General features: G+C 33.9%; 1 protein-coding gene across 5 annotated transcripts; it reads left to right on the forward strand.

The window, feature by feature from the left end:
* The first annotated feature begins 810 nt into the window (after positions 1-810).
* Positions 811-22,819, forward strand: LOC132726394 (uncharacterized). Of its 5 annotated transcripts, XM_060711744.1 has the most exons (8): positions 5,562-5,682; positions 5,850-5,881; positions 6,047-6,925; positions 7,158-7,196; positions 11,398-11,457; positions 18,610-18,796; positions 19,257-19,345; positions 20,130-22,819. In XM_060711744.1, the coding sequence occupies exons 3-8, from the start codon at positions 6,058-6,060 to the stop codon at positions 21,398-21,400; spliced, it is 2,514 nt and encodes an 837-aa protein (XP_060567727.1). In that variant the 5' UTR covers positions 5,562-5,682; positions 5,850-5,881; positions 6,047-6,057; the 3' UTR covers positions 21,401-22,819. The 5 variants fall into 5 exon arrangements, with proteins under 5 accessions (XP_060567796.1, XP_060568010.1, XP_060567942.1 ...); XM_060711813.1 differs by lacking the exons at positions 5,562-5,682; positions 5,850-5,881 and adding an exon at positions 811-944; XM_060712027.1 differs by lacking the exons at positions 5,562-5,682; positions 5,850-5,881 and adding an exon at positions 929-1,068.
* The last annotated feature ends 504 nt before the right edge of the window (positions 22,820-23,323 follow it).

The raw sequence follows: 23,323 nt of genomic DNA on the forward strand, positions 1-23,323 counted from the left end.
ACACAAATGTTCCAAAGTTTAAGAAGCTATATTTTTATTATTTTAAGGGATAAAAACGCATACTGTTTGCCAGAATGTGCTGTAATCGAAAATGTATTTGTTTTAATATGGTATCAACTAGGAAGGGGTTTTCTTTACGGACAAGCAGCAACCACGTGATCACGCAATAAAGTTTTAAGATTGTATTTCAAAAAAAAAGGAGCACAATGAGAATATCTGGTTACGAAATGTCCCTTAATTAACTTAAGGGAGATAAGATATATACTTTTCTCATTTCTCTTTTTCATTTATGATGATTTATGAGAAACCTATCGGCAGATGATTTAATTTACGAACACACATTTTAACGCATTTATAATTTCTTGTTCCGGGAATTGAAAAATAACATAATGTCAAATGTGTTCGGAGAAAAAGGCTTATAATAAGACGTACTGAAATTTCAAAATCATAAAAGGTACTTTTGTACAAAATACATCTTTAAAAGAATAGTTTAAACCCATTTATTTCTCTCTTTCCATGCACGAGGTGACAAACACGACTAAAAGCACAACGAGGCTCAAATAGCAGATAATAAACATATAAAGATGAAAAACTAATTTGATATTAAATGTTTATAGTATATATGTGACACTATCTTTTCCGTGTTCTTCTTATAAAGAAAATATATATAATCGTAAGTGTCCGAGTCGGCCACCGAAACCTTTCGGAACTGCCTCGGCTATTATCTATAATTCCTTATCCGAAGACTGACGGAAAGGGCCGAGTAGTTGCGATTGCCATAACAAAACGAAAACGCAACACTATAAATAACTCATAACCAGGGGAGGTAATTCAATATTGACAAAAATATCGACCAATACAAATACAGTCAAAAACTTCCGGGTTATCAAAAGGGGATTTTCTTTCGGATTTTTATCAATCCAATAATGTGGAGAGTTACACAGGTATGACATTTTGTTCTTAACTATGATATATTTAACCTACTTTTAAAGAAATTCATAAATCATCAAGAGGTGAATTTTGTTTAAGGCTTACTTTATATCAATGTTTTAGTTTAAAAGCCTTAAGGTACGTACGTAAAATTATGTTTTATTTTCTATGTAGAACTCTTTTGTCATAAACTATATGTTCAACTTTCGTTAGTTTCAATAAACATGGTGCATGGTTGTTTGATATATATTCTGAAACATTGAATAAGTAAACCAGTATACATAGTTATTAGTTATTTCATGTGCTAATTTCTTTGTACGTATATTTAAAATAAACGCTTACTTGCCTAAAGCGTTACATACATAACATTGACATTTTAATGCCTGGACTTTAAGCCAGTGGCGTAGCTAGAAAATTTCATAAATACGGAACGGGCAGGAATAACGTCAGATCACAGGAACTTGAAATCATAAATATTGATAGAATTTCAAGTTCCTGTGGTCAGATTGTGCAAATCTGTGACGGAAACGAGTAAAAACGTACTACACGGTAAGTAAAGGGACCAATGCATGTATATCATTGCAAATATAACTTAAGGCTATATTTATATTTATACATAATAAGAAGAATTTCCAGGAAGGTATTTGCTTTTTTAAGATCAATTGGGAGAATGACAACCTTGTTACCTTGGTTATTGACGTCTTTAGGACGGTTTTTGTCATTCGTCACTATTTATTAGTATAAAAACCCATATTGAAATTTATTGCTATTATTTTTTATATTTGTTATTTGTTGAACTATTAATGTTATACTCATAAAAAGTGCCTGTTCAAAGCACACCATATCGTGTTTATTGTAAGTTTAATAAGGGTCCATCCACCTTTTGTCAGGCACTGAGAGAATGGACCCCGGACATGCCACCAATCATTTTCTTAAATAATATAAAATTGCCAAAATTGTGACCTATTAATTTTGATTCAAGTAATTCACTGAATGCGACAGCACACCATACCTGTTTCTTTTGCTGGCCAGTTGTCTCAGAATGCCGTATATGTATAACAACCACAATAATATAGTATTGTTACTTTATACTCGATATGACAGCCATGTTTTTGCAGGTCGACGTTCTCACAAATGATCTTGTAACTAATGATACGAAGGTTGAGGCATAATGTCATAGCGGCCGTATGTGCTAATTTATTTCTTTTTATTAAAAATATTGGTCTTACTTTAACGTGTAGCTCATTTCTCTCATATATTTGCACTTTTGCACAATTCCTGCATAGTTTCCACAACCCTGCTTTTCGGCATATATTAGGTGGAGTTCGCCATTAATGAATTTCAAAAAAAAAAAAAAAAATAATAAAAAAAAAAAAAAAAATAAACAATTAAGAAAATAAGAATTATGTTTAGAATTACATCATCTACACTTATTATATGAATGCGGTTTTCATCTTCTGGACGTAAAAGCGCTCTTGTAAAATTTGATTTGTATAAGTTATTGAAGATATTAAAAGAATATCGAATAAAGTGATGGGCATACATCAAGTTAAAGATTTCATTACTTAAAAGAAGAAAATTAAGGTATATACGCTATTTAATTCAATGTTTTCAGGTAGATAATTATGTATTAGCTATTTTATATTTATATGAATCTTTAGAATATCCAGTTAAATTGTTCATGAATATAAATTACCTTAAAACATCATCAAAAAATCGGATAACCTTAATCTGTAAAGCGAGAGATTTACTTTTCTCTAACACGTTTTCCATTTGTCACGTTTATTTCACCTAAAACACTCCTGTCATGAAGGCATGAAATTATTCAGGTTATTTTCATATTTAATGAGTATTTTTAATCACAAAATCATATGACTCATAATAATCTCTAGACGTAAGGGAAGTTCTATCCATTTTACTTCTCACTTTAATTTTCAAAGAAAAAAATGAAGTGGTCGTATAACCGAATCACAACAGGTAAATTACGAAACTCTTCCGTTGAAGGTATACATTTCACCCCAGATTTATTCAATATTTAATATCTTAGATACTTCCTCTTAGTTAAGTTTTTAAAAACAAACTTTTGTAATGACTCTAGATACATACTGTTGACATAGGATATATTCTTCTAACACCGTCCATAGAAACAAATGGACATATGGGTTTTAATAAATATTTACATGAAACATTAAACACGTTCGGGTTTTCCCGTCGGCGATCTAATACTGAACATTCGTGACAAATCGGCTTTCGCGAACAACATGCCTTAAACTTTAAAGTCGCCCGAGGTGTTCCGACTAAAAGTTTAACGCTTTCAAAAAAAGGAATATTTACCTTCCTTCAATATATAGTGGGCGGTAGATCTATAAAGTAGGTCAGATTGGGTTACAAATAAACCTTACTATTTCATAATAATCTTGTACCAGGAAGAAATGTTTTAATATATTTTCATGTAGCTAGGAAGTAAAATAACTTTATTTTTTCATTCGACCATTCTGAATAACCATCACAGTATAATGAAGTTGTTATGTAAAATTTGAAAGGACTTTTAAAATTGTGTACTGAGTAACTTTAATAAATAAAGTAAATTTAATAGCATTGGTTCAAAGAAGAACATTTCAGATGAATTGTGTATTGGTTAGAAAGAGCAGTGTGGTAAAGGTTGTAAACGTTATTTTGATATTTTTTTTTAATATTCCACTGTTGGATTCTATTATAACATTTAAATAACATTTTAATAACATTTTAATAACATTTTAGGCTAAAATAAAACATGCGATAAAAGTGAGTTTAGCCTAATCAAATAAAACTAAAGACCAACATTTCTATTTTGAAATATATTATTTCAGCGTTGGTTACACGTTACCTGGTCATTTTTAGCCTGTCACAGGTCCTAAATTTTCTTGGCGATGAGGGGGAATGCCGACCCCTTTAAACCCCCCCCCCAAACAGAAGGGGGCACTTCCTTCTTCTGGCAACCCCCTGGTGTATCTTCTTTTGGATAGGGTGGCGCGCCGAAAAAATGGTCACTTTTTTAAACAACATTTCGCAAACAAAAACAAGTGTTGAGGGCTTAATAAGGCATTTTATCACCATTTGAGACAATAAAAAGGGGGGGGGGGGGGGGGGAAGACGTTAAAAGGCGTGTTTATCGTGTAATGTCCATGATCAATGCTTTTAAATTATCTTAAAGGAATGACAGTAAACAATTAAAAACTTCTTTTGTGCCCTGCATGTTAACTACCTTCATTCATCAATCATAAATTATCTGTTCCCACGCATATTTTAGAGCTGATTTCATTGTACACCGTTGAGCATACGCCACAGCATGTTTACGTTAACGTAACGCATAATTTATCATAGATTTATACATAACGTGAACGTACCAACGTAAAAGACGTCATCGAGCGAGCAAGATGAATTCATGCGGATAGCAGTTTTTATCCCCCCCCCCAATGTAGTTTTTCAATTTCCTGTCTATCTATCTGTCTGTCTATTCATAGATGGAAATTTAAATAATTCCGCATAAATGTATAGTACATTAAGACGGCTTGTCGCATGCAAAGTCCAAGGTCAAGGTCACACTTAAACTTGAAATGAATTATTCCAAAAAAATGCATCAGTTGATGGTCGTATCCAACAGCAACGCTGTCAGTCCACCATGGTCGAATTTTTAAAATAACTTTACATTTTTTAAAATGTGTTTTACATGATGACAGCGTGTCGCACTTTAGTGCAAAGGTAAAGGCCTCACTTGTAGACCAATGCCATGATATGATGTTTTCATATAAAGTGCATGTATGGTAGTGTCCACCAAACGTTTCTGCCATTCCTGGATTGATTTAAAGATATATGTGCCATAAAATGAACAAAGAATTGGTGTGCGTGCATTATGATGACGTGTCACGTGGAAGAAGGTCAAATGTCAAGGTCTTATTTACAAATACGTCTGAAAAAATGGTAGGGCTTGGTCAAAACTTTGTTATAAATGGATGGATTTTGAAATAACTGGGCATAATTGTTTGGTACCCTAAAAAGACGTGTCATGCACAATTTCTCGGAAATGTTTGTATATCTTGTAACACTCTCTGAGGGACTTTGGCATTTGTCTGTTCTTTAAAGGCCCATAAAGACCCTCATATGCTATCATTTTTATTTCTCAAAACCTTTTTATTTGTGACAACAGTTTCCAAAGATTTACTAATTGACCATGTAGCTAAACTTTCTTTTGCTTCTATTGCTCTTTGGCAATGGATATAATTATAGTGACTTAGTGAGTTAGTATTTTGTATGGAAGTCAAAATGAACTACAAAATGTACTTTTTAACATTGTGCAAGCTTTAGAACACATTACTGTACATTCAATGCTATTTTCTGTAGTTGTTTATCATTTAAAATTCTTTTATTCGTTATCAAAATAGTATTAAACACATATCAGACCTTCCTGAAGAATTAAACAATATTGATATCTGAGGCATAATGTGACTTTAACGAAGCATTCATGTAATGTTCTGTGTAAATTATTAACGTCCTGGTACAATGTTGATTGTAGTAGAGGATTTGAGATAATATTTTAGTTTTAGATGAGGAAGTATAGGTTAGGATTTTTTTTTAGATTATTAATGCGTAGATATAGGAAGTATAATTAAAAGGAAACCCCTTGATTTTGAAATTATTTAACTGCATGATATAATGAAATGGGAGATATTTCGATATTTAACTTTCTGAAAAATGGTCGTGAAAAGTAAAACTGTTGTTCATACTCTAGTATAATATTATAATAATCAAAGGTGATATGTACTGTTTGTTATTGTACTTTTAACTTTGTTATTTAAGTTGTTTAAATGACGGTCGCTTATGCAACTGTTTTATATCTGGGATATATCTGGATTTAAATTTCTGAAAAATGATCGTGAAAAGTTGTTCATACTCTAGTATAATATAATCAAAGGTGATATGTAGTGTTTGTTATTGTACTTTTAACTTTTTTAATAAAGTCGTTTAAATGAATGTCGCGTATGCAACTGTTTTATATCTGGATTTTTTTTTAAAATTTATAATTACCTTGTCATTACATGTAGTTTTATTTTATGTGTGTAATATCTATATATTTCAGCTTAAACAAACATGGGATGCGAAACAGAGGTACCTCCCGAAGACCCGGATATAGAGCAACACCGTGTAGTTACCAACCCTGAAACAGAGTGCCACACTGAACATAATCGACTTGAATTTGTGAATTCCAAAATGGCAACCGCAAGTGACACACATTTGGGGGCAAAATCTCATGGACCTGTTGACGTAGTGGATGAAACGTTAAATGACAATAAAGCTAACATGGATGATAAAGGGAAGAAGTCTGAAGGGCAGACGGAAAATCAAGAAGTATCATACATAAACAAAGACGGCCTTGCTGATCAAAGTGGTATTGTAAATACAGGCAACTCAGATTCAAATGAGGCTGAAACAGCAGTGGCTAACCTTACTGAGAAATTAAATGCAACTGTTAAAGTGAAAAGTGATGCAATTGAAAACGTAGACGATCCTATAAAATGTTACATACCAGATGAAGGGGCCACCGGAGGTGTGGATCCCTCAAATGAAAGTGTCCGAATAGAAGTATTAAATAACTTAGAAATATTGAAGGATCGATTGAAAACGGCGACAGATATACCCTCTATTTTACTAGATGTTTCGCTGAGTTGTCTGAAACCAAGTACAATAGAATATATGTCTTATCACCTTGACCCGCAAAGTGACGTCATGTCACCTGATGATAAACTGAAAGACTATCGGGGAATGGCTGAATGGATTGGTCTCGAACCTGTTTTCATTAAATACATATCTCGTTCGCCATACATGCTCAAGACGAAGGAGGTATTAAGTAAATGGCTGACACTGGAGGAAGAGCCATTGCCGACACTGATGAATCTCAGATCATGTCTCCTGGCAATAGATCGTCCAGATGTCCTCGAAGACATGTCCGTTAAAATTGGTAAGTTTAAGAACAAGTTTCTGTTCTGATAATGAATATTAAATAGCAAAACAGGTGTCAAATTATCAAATATTGTAATTCAAGCTAGCAAATGGGTTGCAGATATTTAGATACTTAAAAAAAACTTTTATGATCATATGGAGGTGCATTTTAAAAAATGGGATATCTTTAAAGGCACAAACATACGCAGTTAGATGAGATGCAAATATTTAATTCTTTTTTTTTCTTTTAGCTTTAGACGCAGTCACATGGAAGAAGACACAATTAGAAGGTAAACATTTTTCTTCTTACCACGTGATCACCACGTGATCATCTCATAGTTAAAAAATTTTTTGAGTGGATATTTCAATTAAACAAATCATATTACAACATTTGTTTTATGAGTAATCTCAAATGTCCGCTTTTGCCCGGAAATGTGATTTAGGAAGGTTAAGTTTTCAAAGGAGAATATGTCTTTTAACATCACTTTAAGTGGGGGCACATCTACAGTGTGGGAATTAAAGGTTAAGTAAGAAAACATAATGCACGTATGTTAAATATAAGCTATGCCGAAAAGCATCAGCGAACTTTATGCGCCGCCACGGGAGGTACGGGTTTTAGCCGTTCGTAGAGACGGCTGAACGGATAATAGCCCTACATAAAATCGTCTTGATGAACCAGTTAGCAATTACTAAGAAGCGTAGAAAGAGGGAAGCAAAAATTTTTAGAGAAAGTGATTTGATATTTAGTGATTTTATATAGCTAATTTTACGGACATTTGTGGATATCATAAGACACACAAACTTAATCTGGAAAGTACCAGGTTGGATATATTTGTTTCTTTGTGTGATTACCACGATTGTTTAAAAACTTTGTTTTCTTTATCTGTTTATATCGCCGACTGTCACCGAGTCAAAACGGGAATATGGCATTGGGTCGTATTCAGACTGGAATACGTGTGGCTGTTTTAGGTCACAGTTTATTCGTCGGCTGCATGAAGACTTTAAACAAAATTCATATCCCGCAAACTACGATTTGGAAGAGTGGTCCACTTTTGGTATAGGTGGCTTTAGAGTATGTGATGGTGATGCAGTTACGTATTTCAGCTCAAAATTTTGGGATTTTCTGAGACAAGTTGAGCCAAACATTCGTACTTCTTCAATTAGGAGGTAAACGACGTCGATTCAGTAAAATCTTCTCTGGACATTGCCAATAGAATTGAAAGAAATTTACAGCTCTAATTATTCAGGAGTATGCTGTAGAGAAAGTTGTAGTGTGCGAAATATTCACCCGTGCTCGACCAACGAAAGTTACGTCAGATTTATTTGAACACAAACGCTTTGCATTCAGTATCAATCCTGCAAACTCTTTTGGATATGCATGATAAAGCAAGATTCTGGAAGCACAGAAGGCTGTTTTACTCACAGACTCCCATATTCCGGAAAGATGGAATCCACCTTAACCACAATGGACAGCGACGCTTTTACAGGTCCTTGAGACATGCCATCATGTCAGCTGTTAGATCGGTAATCAAGGATCGGGTCGTAGGGGAGTATTGTTAATTTTTATTTTTTTTTTGGTATATTAGTTCATCATAAAACCTGTCTGTTGATAAGAAGGTGGAAGGGAATAAAGCCAGTATAAATAATATGAATATCATAGAATAGAATATTATAGCTTGTAGAGTCACTATATTCATAATATCATTTATGTTATCCATGAAGATAATAATTACAAAGTATAGTCTTTACAGAGACAATTAACTTAATTATTGTTGTCTGAGAGCCATTGGGCTATAGCAGAAATTTTATAAATTTTTATAAGCCATAAATAGTCTTTAGCAAATTTAAAAAAAAAAACAACAAAAAACTCCAAAGTGAAATATAAACAGACAATGATCACAATCACTTAATGTCTACCATTATAATGTTCAATTGTTTGGAACACTTTCTGTGCATATCACAGTAAGCACAGATCTTTAACTTTATTCAAATTATTATATTTGTTTTCTTTGAGCCATTGTGCTTTAGCACAGCTTTATTTTCTGTGAGCCATTTAGCATTAGCACAGGTTTTTATATTTTCTGCGAGTCCTTAGGGCTTTAGCGCAGGCTTAAATACTTGTTTTTTTCTGTGTGCCATTGGGCTTTAGCACAGGTTTTTTATTTTTCTGCGAGTCTTGAGGGCTTAACGGCAGGTTTTTTTTTTTTTTTTTTTTTTTTTTTTTTTTTTTTTCCCTGTGAGCTTTTGAGCTTTAGCACAGGTTTTTATTTTTCTGCGAGTCATTGAGGGCTTTAGCGCAGGTTTTTATTTTTCTGTGAGCTTTCGAGCTTTAGCACAGGTTTTTATATTTTCGGCGAGTCCTTAGGGCTTTAGCGCAGGTTTTTATTTTTCTGTGAGCTTTTGAGCTTTAGCACAAGGTTTTTATTTTTCTGCGAGTCATTGAGGGCTTTAGCGCAGGTTTTTATTTTACTGTGAGCTTTTGAGCTTTAGCACAGGTTTTTATTTTTCTGCGAGTCATTGAGGCTTTTAGCGCAGGTTTTTTTTTTTTTTTTTTTTTTTTTTTTTTTTTTTCTGTGAGCTTTTGAGCTTTAGCACAGGTTTTTATTTTTCTGCGAGTCATTGAGGGCTTTAGCGCAGGTTTTTATTTTTCTGTGAGCTTTTGAGCTTTAGCACAGGTTTTTATTTTTCTGCGAGTCATTGAGGGCTTTAGCGCAGGTTTTTATTTTACTGTGAGCTTTTGAGCTTTAGCACAGGTTTTTATTTTTCTGCGAGTCATTGAGGGCTTTAGCGCAGTTTTTTTTTTTTTTTTTTTTTTTTTTTTTTTTTTCTGTGAGCTTTTGAGCTTTAGCACAGGTTTTTATTTTTCTGCGAGTCATTGAGGGCTTTAGCGCAGGTTTTTATTTTACTGTGAGCTTTTGAGCTTTAGCACAGGTTTTTATTTTTCTGCGAGTCATTGAGGGCTTTAGCGCAGGTTTTTATTTTACTGTGAGCTTTTGAGCTTTAGCACAGGTTTTTATTTTTCTGCGAGTCATTGAGGGCTTTAGCGCAGGTTTTTATTTTTCTGTGAGCTTTTGAGCTTTAGCACAGGTTTTTATAATTTCTGCGAGTCCTTAGGGCTTTAGCGCAGGTTTTTATTTTTCTGTGAGCTTTTGAGCTTTAGCACAGGTTTTTATTTTTCTGTGAGCTTTTGAGCTTTAGCACAGGTTTGTATTTTTCTGTGAGCTTTTGAGCTTTAGCAAAAGTTTTTATAATTTCTGCGAGTCCTTAGGGCTTTAGCGCAGGCTTTAATAAATTGTTTTTTGAGCAATTAGTCTTTAACATCATTCTAAAAAAAAAAAAAAAAAAAAAAAAAAGTTATTTAATGACTGGACCGCCATAAATTTATGTTTACTTACTTAATGTGTGAATATATCTTTTTAAATAGCATAAGCACTTAGGTTATGAAAGAGGAAGATAGAGAAATTGTCTGTCTGGCAGTAATTTGTCATGGTCATTAATGCCAGATGCAAGATGCCTTGGAAGTAAGTTAGGGTCATAAAACTTTGTTCATGCTTAATTCAGTACCCCTGCAGAGATATTGGTATCATCAAACAGGATAATAGTAACATTGAACTGTGAATTCTTTGATGTAGGCATTGATATACATTCTCATCCCTAAGATGTCCATGCTTTATTGTATTGCTAGCTAATTACTTTATCAGTGCGTTTTTCTTACGAAACCCTCACATTTCTTACTATTATAGTAGAACTCGATTAATTATTATTCCTACATGTGTATTTTCTATATTGTATTAATTTGCATAATATTGATGTATGTACTATTCTTTGCACATGTTTAAGTATTGTTGGTTAAAACAATAAACAGAGGCCATACCTTATAGTATGGTATGGCCATTAAACACAATTTGATAGTTTGTTATTCCTCGCGTGGCGGTTCATAAATACTGTTATAACAATATATTTGTACATTGTATATGCTCGATTAATATTTTCTTTTCGTCCATTAACTAGACCTATGTTTTTAGACTATTTCAAGCGTCTGATTAATTCAGAGGAAAAGTATGAAATAGATCAGCTTATTCAAGAATATGAATATTACAACGCTCACCTGGCAAGTCATTTAGGTGCCACCGACATATAAATAAAATAATGAATAATTCCAAATTAAGTAATTTTCGGAAGTTGAGCCTGGGGCTTTGCCTTTTGTTCATAAACTATTTTTACAGCGAATGAAACATTAAACTTACGCAATACGTTATATGATATTGAACGTGACAAATTATACCAAATCATCACGATTATACCATCATAAAATGCCGATCTCTACTAAGTATATTCTCAATTATTCATGTACATGTTCAAATTAATTGAAATTATTACTTATTATGTTATTGCTAAACAAATTTCCAAAACAAAAAAATACGTAGTTAAAAGATGATGTAGATACGGGTGAATATCTATTAAAGTAATCACATGTTTTTATCTTCTCAGCACAAACACAAGCAATAGCCCGTGTCGAGGATACATCATGGCAGCTTACACGGCATGATGGTGAGTAAAAAATATATTATATATGTACAAGTTCTTCTTTTACATGCCCGGCTTCTACGGACTACTACAGGATTTTAGCCATTGCTTTTCTCGAATACTAGTATTAGATGGGTATTTAATTGGTCATCACTGTTCGATTATCGTTCAAAGTTCAAGCGTTTTCAATAATCCGTTGAAAAGGAACTTCTCGGCTTTATGGCTTATTTAATTTCATTGAAAGACTGGACATATTGGTTGATGTGTACACTACGTGTATGATCTTTTTATAATCTAAAATCATATTGTTTCCAAACCGAATTTCGTCTTCATAAAACATTTTATAATATAATACTAGTAACTTGCCAGTCTAATGAAATCATGCTCCCACCTCCGAAGCAGTTCGGGGGGGGGGGGGGGGGGGGGAGTATGAGACGTGGGTTTACCAAATGTCTGCACTGCCCGGGATTTGTTTTGACGCCAAAATATCGGGGGATATTTCCATTTGGCAGAGTGCGGCATTTTGGGAGGATTTTACCAAACGATAGAAAGCCATCCCGGTCGGGGTTATACTTGACTGCATTCAATCATAATCATTATACATTGTTAGATGGTGGGGGATGTCCGCTCTTTCAAGACATACGTGGGGGCAAATGGCCGCCACTGCAAAAGAGGCAAATGTGCGGGGGGCAACTTATCAGGCGGGTAAGGGTCAAATGTCCTAGAATCTATTAGAGTCCCGCATCTTCACAATGTTTTGCAGGAATCAAGGTCTTCGTTACACAAACTCATTCACTTAGTTTATCACAGTAGAATATTGACATTTGAGTTTAAATCTTATTTTGTATGGAATATGTAACCTACTTGTACTAGATAAAGTTTTTATCAGGTGATGAACTGTATATGTAAGTCATTATGCCACTAGTATTCGCTATTTTGACAAAATACACGAGTAACCGGTGATAATGGCCCGTGTTTTAGTTGTTTCCGGATCACCGACGAACTATACATGTTGTTTGGTCTATGCTGATGAAGACGAGGGAATGGCACAAATATTCACCAAGTTATACAAAACAGTTTATCCAAAAGCATTGTTTTTCCTGCCACAATTCGATCTGAAACAAGGGAAATTCATACATGACACAACTGCTCAAGTAATAGAAGAGAGGTGAGGATTACTTATCTAATTATTTGAAATATTATTCACTATTCTAGTACTTGATAACACTTTCTTATATAACCCTTGCAGTAAAACGTACCAAACATATGCCAGTATGCTTTATTGTATAACTATTGTAAATCCTGCTTGATCGCTAGTTTGAAAGTTGTATCTTAGTTTATAATCTGGGCTCTACTATGAGAAAACAACACTGAATTGACAAATCAAATGCCTGGTTACAGTTCTGTTATCCAATATTTTACATTTACCATTATGGCCTAACTGAATCTACCAATGCTACTATTGCAGACCATGCTAGATCAGTCGGTACTTCCGTGCCGTTTTATTATAGTCTGCAATGTTTGCTTTACAGTCAATGCTTCTTTTTTCTATAAAATGTTGAATTGTTCTGTCGAGATTGAAAAATGGACATGTCCACTACAGTCTTTTAAATAGAATAGACCAAATAATAGAATTTATTTGGAAGACCCTGGGTCCACTATAGATATTTAGAGTGGTTAAAAAACTGGTTGCTAGATCATTCTGCTCTGCTAATAGGTTTTTCTTCCAGCAGTATTTTTCATAATTTTTGTTGCAGGTGTGGCGGGAAGGTTATCTTCTTAATATCGGAATACTTCTTTGCATCAACAGTTTGCAGATTTACTGTCAACTTCTGTAGACAGATAGATGCATGTAAGAATTATTGTTTACACATTTTTAACAGCTTGTGATATGATTATTTCACGGTAGTACAAACTCGTTCATAAATAATCTATATAGCGAGATACAAGATAGGCCGGATTCTGTTCCTTGCATTTTGTTATCTTATGTCTGTGACTCTCTTTTCCTACCACCAACACCTGCTCTTTTTTGCTTATTTCAATTTGGGAAGGTGGTTGATAAACCAGATATTTTGTTCGAGCCATAGGTACATTGTGTATAAACATATGATATATGAATTTGATGTAACAGTATACTTGAAGTTTTGAATTACACAAATGTATGTCAGTTTTTATATAAGTTTGGCGAAATGACATGTATTATTTCTTATTAAATTTAACATATAAATTATTTGTTTGGTTTTTCTCTTTTAGCATCCGAACAAGGGAATTTAATTCCATTCAATTTAACAAACAAAAACGAACATATGCCAAGGGTTCTTCAAGGCATAGCTGGAATTAAATGGTTTCAGAAAGCTGCCAGAAAACGGCGATGGCTAATGCTAACAGATTCCTTGCTCGGCGGGAAAATGCCGGCAGCTGAGTTAGAAGAAATTAAACAAAATATGGAAATCGTGATTGAAAGAGATAGTGAATATTATCTTTCTGACCCACCTTATGACGAAGAAACGCCGCAGCCTGGTGATCCAATTTCAGTTTATGATCCACCACCTGAAGTAGAAAACAGCGATGACCCGTCTGCAAGGCTTTTCAGCCCGGAAGAGGACGAATGTTTAATGTCGAGATCGTTGTCGTCACTTGAAGCTTCAGGATATGTTGAAAAGAAATCAAAGTTGACTAGAATCAGACATTATGTGAGAAAGAAAATAATCCGGCGAGTGGTTGGTTCAGGGCGTGAAAGGCGACGCGCACCTCTACCGTCTTCTGCTCACCAGCCACCGATAGAGGTACCCAGAAGAAAATGAATATCCATTTTATATTTTGTCACTTGGTAGTACATGAATTGCTGTACAGCTTTTTATTTATTTTTTTTTGTTATTTTAACCCCAATTGTATCCACACATTACAAGGAATACTTTTCTAAAGCAAGGTAGACATAAACATTTGAATTTAGTGAAAAAGACAAATAGCAAGAACACCGTTGTTTTATTTAGTGTAACACTGTACCATAAATACCGGTAGTCGGTTGCTTTACAATACATTTAAAGAATGTTTAAATTAAACAATTACTTTTGATTTAAGTGGTAATTATGGACAATATTTATTTAATGTCACGTGATCTTTGACAGTGTTTTGACTGCATGATTTTGAACTGTTGTACTTGTGTAATGTATGATTTCCATATTATGAATATGTGATATCTAAAAACGTATTAAATCTTCCCCTGCTCGAACCTGTTGGTAACTTGTGCCACCAGTACAGAGCCAGGCATGCCTGCACATCTTTGCAATATTTGATGATCGACAGTTCCAAAAATGGAAGCCGGGGTGAAGGGTTTAGATATATAACAGATCAAAGTAAATCTGATACATGAATATATTCAAACACTACACATTTCTGAATTGGATATATTTTCCTCCATGTAAAATGGTGTTTTTGTTATACATAATACATTTAAAACACCTTTTCTGTTTCGTTTTTTTTAAACTGTAAGGTCAATGTTTCAACACATGTTGTATATATTTCCTTTTTTCACAGTGCTGTTTAAAGTGTGGTAGCTAACCAAGTTTAGGACTGATGCATATATAATAAGTTTTGTCCATTAATCTTAAAAGACCATTATGCCTCAGGAATGTTTTATTCTTATTTTTCAAAAGCTTTTTATTTTTGTTGTTCTTATATAGTTTCCAAAATGTTACTCATTGACCAGTTGCATTATTCATCTTTATTATTTGTTGCCTTTTCATAGTACAGTTGTAGAGATTCGGAATTTTGTATTGAAGTCAAACTATTACTTTTTGCTTCATGTATGACAAACTATTTCACAATGATTGCAACTTTCTCCAGATTACAAGCAAATAACATGCCGTAAAACAATTATGTAAACGTTATTAAATTTCTGCCCTTTTTAAAGAAGTAAAGATTTACTCATTACTGTGGCATATTGTGCCTTTAAGCCAAAGGTACTTAAAAGGTTTTTTTTATTTTAAAGAAGATTGATGAGCCGTGTCACGACAAAACCAACATTATGCGTTTGCAACCAGCATGGATCCAGACCAGCCTGCGCATCCGCGCAGTCTGATCAGGATCCATGCTGTTCGCTATCAGTTTCTCTACTTGTAATATGGTTGTAAGCGGACAGCATGGATCCTGATCAGACTGCGCGCAGGCTGGTCTGGATCCATGCTGGTCGCAAACCCATTATGTTGGTTTTGTCGTGACGCGGCTCATTTCTTTTTCTGATAGAGCTTTATTACACAGCATATAGAACGAATAAAGCTCTCCGGAGAGCCTTTCCATTTTCATTTTCAAAATCAATTTCCTTCTCAGCGTCTGCTTGGTATAAATTTATTGATTAGATGAAGTTAGGTATACTATTTCATAAATGAAATGCAAATCTTACCACACGACGTAAATGTTTACCTTACAGATTATATTAATATGTTAATTTTAAAAAAATGATATCCTTGTTAACATTCCTTTGTTTATTATATACAGTTTCTGTGTCCTAATATGCTTAAATAAATGAGATTTGTTTATGTATACCATTTCTCTGACAGATGCATCAGGGATTCGATTTTTTTTGCTCAGTGGTCAATAGCGTTGTGTTTATATGTTTATAAGTCGATGGTTGTGAGTTCAAGTCTTACACGAGCCAGGATATTTTTGGTGCTTTAACATCCGTCTTTCAATCCTAAACCTAAACATTGGACAAAATAAGATGATTAGCATGGTAACAGTTAAGAATTATCTAAAATCTTTTGAAGATCAAGAAATAAAAAATCCAAGGAAACATAGACAGTAGGCAGGAAGAAAACTATGCAGTATTTTGATACAATGTATATATGTTTAATTTTTTGTTGTATTTAACTATAAAAAATGAATAGTTGTAGAAGATCTGTCTATCACTTATATACATTATACCAGTTTTTGTTTCAATCTTCTTATATGTTTGATAAAATGATAAAGAGTTATACAATTTATACGTTTTGTTAGCTGCAGATATTGAATCAAACAAACTTTTCAATCTCCAAAGTTCGAGGGGTTAAACCTCTCTTTTTAAAGGAGTTTCTGTTTCTGTTTCTTGAAAAAGAGGGGTTTAACCCTTCGAAACGATGGAGATTGAAAAGTTTGTGTAGTAGATAATTAACTTACTGTTTCCAGAATGAAGTTATATAATCAATTATCTTGCATGCAAGTTTTATTCATGATAACAGTTCATGACATTTCATATATTTAATTATTTTTGTAACAGTAACTTTTTCTTTGTTATTTTTAAATTAGAAGGCCGTACTGAAAATAAGTATACATATTCTCTTATTGTGTCAACTTTGTATGTATCCTTCTCTAAATAAAGATATGAGCCGTGTCACGACAAAACCAACATAGTGCGTTTGCGACCAGCATGGATCCAGACCAGCCTGCGCATCCGCGCAGTCTGATCAGGATCCATGCTGTTCGCCTACCAACTCTATTACAAGTGGAGAAACTGACAGCGAACAGCATGGATACTGATCAGACTGCGCGGATGCGCAGGCTGGTCTGGATCCATGCTGGTCGCAAACGCACTGAGTTGGTTTTGTCGTGACGCGGCTCATATTGTGAAACATTGTAAAAACCTTGCGATTGAGAGATACAGACAAAAAGTTTTACATGTAACTTGTTCATTAGAATATTTACGTATCGTTTGTTTTATTGAATGATTAAATGCGTTATATTTTACCTGTTTAAATTTTTGATTATGCATATATCTATGTACCGATGTAATATATACACTACCATTAAGTTTTCATTGTTGAAGATTATCACGAATATTTTGTTGCTGTTTTAAACTATGTACAGTTTGATAATAATAAAAATATCATTTGTATAAACTTGAATTTAGTTATTTCTAAAAGTATCTTAAATGCCAAATTGATTTGCACTTAAAAATTTCACGAGCGAACAAATTTTATTACTTGCTTTTCCTTCTCGTGTTCTCCTTGTCTGGCGAAATTCAAGAATGACATAAAAGTACTGAAGGGATTGCAATAATACTGATATACTCTTAAACCAGTACAAAGCGAGCCTGTGACAAGCTAAGACACATTTCTAAGGAAAGTTTATTTCATGTCTCATGATCCAATGGCTTGTTATTAATCTAATACTAAGCTTCCAAGAGCATTAATGTATACAAGATGTGACCGTTGCTGAGAAAAATACAACAACAAAGACAAAACAAACAAAAACAAAGTCATTTAACGTCAGATATATGATGTCATTGAACTAGATGACGTCAAATACGAAAAATACTCTCTGCAATATACTTTCCAACATTTCTTTTTGCTAGCTTATTGGAATAGAAGAGGAATCCAATTATCATGGCAATTGCACAATGTACCATGATTCTTATACTTTTTGTAATTAATTTAATTTTGTGTCCCGACATGGTAGTTGCAAGGGGGATATAGTGTTACTCTTGTCCGTGCATGCGTGCGTATGTTTGAAAGCTATGTCCGGCCAATAACTCTGTCATGCATCATGAGATTTAAAATAACTTAAATCAAAATATACTATAGGCATCTTAAGACGTCTTCCACTTGGGTTGATGACATCATGACGTTATTTTTTTGGTTAAATACGTACCAGTAGGTTAATTATATACCATTAAACCCGTTATGTTAATAAGCTGTGTTATCACATACCCGTGCCAATTTTACGACTCCATAAAAATGGTATTGCACTGTCGGACCGTATATGTCACGGACATGACATATTCGGTTCTAATTCTTCAGACGTGTGACATATTCGGTTGAATATGGCCCACTTTTCAACCGAATATGGAACATAAAATGTGCCATATTCGGTTGGTTTGAGTTTTTCTATGCTCACATAAACGAAGTTGTCACTTACAAAAAATGCGAAAAAAATGAAAATACGAGCATATAAGTCAAATGTTATTTTTTTGAAATTAAATAAGTCGTTTTGCACAATACCGTTCACTAATGGTTTGCGATAAATAGAATATTAAATCCGTGTAAGTTCATTACTGAATAAGCCAAAGACTCGCATAACATAATTTTATTTATCTCGTTCAGTTCAATAAATTCAGTATTGAAGTTACACACATTCAATATCCTCTATATAATATACATGTATATATAACGCACACCACAAAATTGTTGCAATATTTTCTAGTTGTGTCCGGAAAGAAGACTATGTACACAGCGTGCCTGCTTTACGCCGACGAAGATGAGCTGATGGCTCAAGTGATCACCAAACTGTACAAGACAGCGTACAGAAACGCATTGTTTTTCCTGCCACAGTTTGATTTAAAGCAAGGAAAATATGTGTTGGATACGACAGCAAGGGTAATTGATGAAAGGCAAGTAGATCTTTACATTTACAATGCTCTACCGTAACTTGCTGGACATTTTAGTAGAAAAATTTTATCTGGTTAAATCTTTCGTTGATGTTGATTAGAATACAGTCAAAGACGTTGGTTCCTATAGAGACCACAAAAAGCTACATCTTTCGCATACCGACTTTTGATATACCCATTTTATGGCAATGTAAGCATACACATGAAATGTAGGTAACGGTCCCTATTAATAAAGAACCAACTTTCAAAGAATGCTATATTTCGTTTGTTTCTATAGTCTAGTAAATGATTTTACGGAAACTATTTTAAATATATATATATTTTATTTATCAAAACTTATTGTCTTGATTCAAATAATGTTGTTAAAATGCTGTTTGATATTGACTTTAATGAATTAAATAACTAATTCATTAATAAACTTACTTTGCAGTCTTGTCAGTGCATTTTTATTTTGTACATTTAGGTGTGATAAAAAGGTGATATTTCTGCTCTCAGAGTATTTCTACGCTTCGAATATATGTCAGTTTGCAGTCAACTACGCCGCTGCCCATGGTAAGGTTGCTGTTATTAAACCCAAACTTGATTCGTTTCTTAAATGAACTAGTCCATCTTTCCTTATTGCAAAAATCCATTACCATTTTGAAAATATCAAAATGAAAATATAAAGTTTGGCAGTCTACTGTTGACCTTTTGCATATTGTACTGCTTAGCAGGCCGGCGTTTCTGGCGACAAAGGCGACTACATTGTTGGAGCAGTACCTGTAGACGCTTTTTTTTCCCGCCAGTTCTTACATTTGTCAATCATGATCGTATATAAATCGGTGTGAAGAGATGAATAAAGCATTCTGGCGGATGAAAAGTCGAGATTTAAGCATTTAATCATTCAAGAGTCTTGTCCAATATATACCAGAATACGGTATCTAGTGTGGTGATCCAACACTTTTTAGTCTCACTTTAAGTGAATTGTCTTTTGTTCCACAAGAGTTTGGGTTAAGAGTTACACCTACCTTCTAGCGTAAAAAATATAGAAATAAGAATTATATTTTTTCAGTTGTTTGATAATACATGTACTTTCCTTTAGATATGTATATATATTTATATATAACAGACAATCTTATCAAAGCAAAAAACGTTTAGAAGATTTCGTTTTTGATACTGAATTCTGATTGGTCCTTTTAAAATTTCTGTAGGAGATATAGCACAAATATTTTTGAAGAACTTAACTAGGTTCACAATTTGTATAAACGTTTGAAATTAAACGTATTTAATCCCACTAATTCTTATTACATCACCTCAGTCATTTTGATTATAAAAAATTATTCAACTTTTCTTTCAGGTACTGGAAACGGCAATTTGATACCTTTCCATCTAACAAGAAATGTCACAACCGTACCAAATGTTCTAAAAGGAATAGCCGGTATCCGCTGGTTCCGGAAAGGAACCCGTCAACATACGTGGCAGGTACTTACGGACTGCCTTTTAGCAGAAAAGGTAAGAAGCGAAGAGCTTCTTGATGAGATAAAAGGGGAAATTGAAAAAATGGTCATGAAAGACCCGGAATATTATCTACAAGATCCACCGTATGATGAGGATATAGCTCCTCCCGGAAGTCCTATTGAAGTTATCGAACCTCCTGGCAACGAGATGTTGCCTTCACCGGAGGATATAGAAATGCAGAGAATAAAAATAGAGGAGGAGATGCAAAGGAAGAAAGAAAAGGAGAAAAAAGCGAAGTGGAAGTTATTGAAACAGATCAAAAAAGCAATTTGCGAAAAGATTATTCCCCAATCGGTAAGCTTTCGTCGCAGTGAAGCGAAGAGTTCTTCAGCAACCGCATCATTATCACGAGAAGCAGCAGTACCAACAAAAACAGCTGCAGAATTATCACCGTCACCAACAACAAAATCGCCAATGACTGAAATGATGCCTGCCAATGCCACAGAGACACCTGCTAAACCTTCAGATGACAGTATTGACAAATTAACCTCTGACGAAGGTGAACTCGGCGCATGTGGAGGAAGTGACGTAAATTTGACGGAAAACGATCTGAATGAAAACTTGTGTCTAACACCTTCGAAACAGAATAAAAACAAATTTAATATTTGTGAATCAGAAAGTATGGTGCTGCGTGCAAACTCTGGCGAAAGCGGACTCGGTGCGTGCGGAGGGAGTGACTCAAGTTTAACACGAAACGATCTGAATGATAACTTGTATTTGAAACCCGAACCGTCTTCTCAGAATGATGATGAATTGAATATCTCTGAAACAGAAAACATGGTATTGCGTGCAAAGACGGACAATCTCATAGAAAAGAATCGCTCGACAAGTGCCAGATCGAATGTGAGTGAATATTATTCAGCTGATTTGTCCGTTGAAGATTCTATTTACAGTAACAAAACATTGGACACTAATGGGGAGAGCAAACAGACGAATCTTACAGTTAAACCTGGCTTTTCATATGAAATGAAGGTAATTAAACGCAAGTCAGATGAATCAGAAAATGAGACTTTGATAAGTAAGGATGTTAATGAAGAAGTCAAATGTGATGCTGCAACTAATGGTTTACAAGAAACAGATGCGTTAATGTCCAACTATAATCAAACATAGATGTCATAACATTATAACAAACTTAGTAAACTATTGCTCTCTGTTTTTTTCAGTTTGGATTTACGCTGCTTCAACCGAATTCTTATTAAACAATTACTTATCGAGTGTCTGATACCATAAGTGGTTTGGATACTGCTTAGTTCACTGTATGTTTTCTGTTTAGAATTTACCACGCCGTCTTGTATGAGCGCATTTTGTCACCGACTCAAATCACTTTCAGTCAGTAGATTTTTAATCATTTTTTGTTTTTACCTAAGCTTTTGTGAACTCTGTGGATTTCCAAACATTTTCAATATGAAACTTGTAACTGTTGTAGTGAATATTACTTATATATTACAAAAATACTCATTCTCACGCATGTATAACATAAATAGCCTGTCATATTTTTATTGGTAATCATGGAACCTCTTTGCGTTCAGTCTTAGCTCGCTTGAATTCGGCAAACCTCGCCACATTCCGTACCTTCTTTTGTTTTAAAATAGTGTGTTGACAGTGTTTTGCAATTTGAATTTACATCGACCTTATTTCGGCTGCTTTGTAAATTCCAAGAAGATTATTATGAACATAATAGTGCGGCACTACAGTAAATGTACTTTTTAAAATGCGTCACTCTAGGTTATCGATCATGTTCTAGACTCAGAAGCTAGAGAGGTTTTTAGTTCGAATCTAGGTCGAATCATTTTTGTTTAAATTGACTAAATGAAAATTCAGAAAATCACATTTTGCTTCATTTTATCTTAGTTATTGCTGACTAAATTTTATTATTTATTGATAGTATGAACTTCATACTTGGATTAAGACAGAAAAAGACAAACTATCCACCAAACCACCCTATGGAAATACCGGGGAAAACCTAATGTGTATGAATAAAAAAGGATTCATTTGTATTGAGTACTTGAACAAGCAACCCCGGGGTAATAAGGTCGTAATACAGGTCATTTATTAATGAAGTACATTGTATGCCGAAGTTGTATTAAAACAAATGTCTGGACCATTATAATTCGAGGAAAATGACCATGATTACTTCCGAAGATTTATCAGTGACAGGTCAATGTTATCGGAAAATACACGCCGTGTTATTGTATTGGCGCTTAATTTATTTTAAAATTAAAAGAAAGAGGCAAATTTGCCGATTATGACCAAGTTTACTTTCTGTCATATTATATGCTCAATTTGACTAAAGTTCAGATCTATATATATTTCTTACATGCATGTACTTATTTGTAGCGTTATTTAGGTACTGATTTCAAACAGATTGATTATATGCTAGTTCAAGATAGAAATACTTGTTGATTGATCTTTCAGACAGTATATAGTTTCTCATGATTTCATTACTGTTATCTATATTGTTTCAACTATATTGCTTTGCATGTAGTTTTTCTTTTAAATAAAAGTGCAATTGAAGGCAAATGAATTTAATTGATAGTTTATGTTCTGTTGGTTATTCGTGTAAATCCCCAGCTACCTATCAAAAATTAGTTGGGTATTCATATATCCGTTTAATATATTTTGGAAAAATACATTCAGTTTTTAAGGGAAAACATACAAAGTTCGAAATATCAACACGCATCTGGATTGTAGTTGGGGATTAGTGCAACTGAGTCCCCTGGTGGACATAAGGATACATGGCTGTTTCTTTGTTACAGGACACATTTATCTTGTTATATATCCGTTTCATTTATTCCTAAAATTACTTTCTGTTTTGAAGAGAAGACACGCAAAGTTCGATTTATCAGTTTCCTTCTGGTTGCTTGGAAGTTGGAACGTTACGAACTTTACGCGAATAACCAACTGAGTCCCCTGGTCTACGTAGGGAGACGGGGATGTTACCATTTGATAGAATAATCTTATCACATATCTATTACGTATATTCCGGAACAAGTACGTTCTGTTATTGAGAGAATAACATGTAATGATCGAATC

The sequence above is a fragment of the Ruditapes philippinarum genome, unplaced genomic scaffold, assembly GCF_026571515.1.
Source record: "Ruditapes philippinarum isolate M1 unplaced genomic scaffold, ASM2657151v2 ctg281_1_1_1_1, whole genome shotgun sequence".
NCBI classification, from domain to species: Eukaryota; Metazoa; Mollusca; class Bivalvia; order Venerida; family Veneridae; genus Ruditapes; species Ruditapes philippinarum.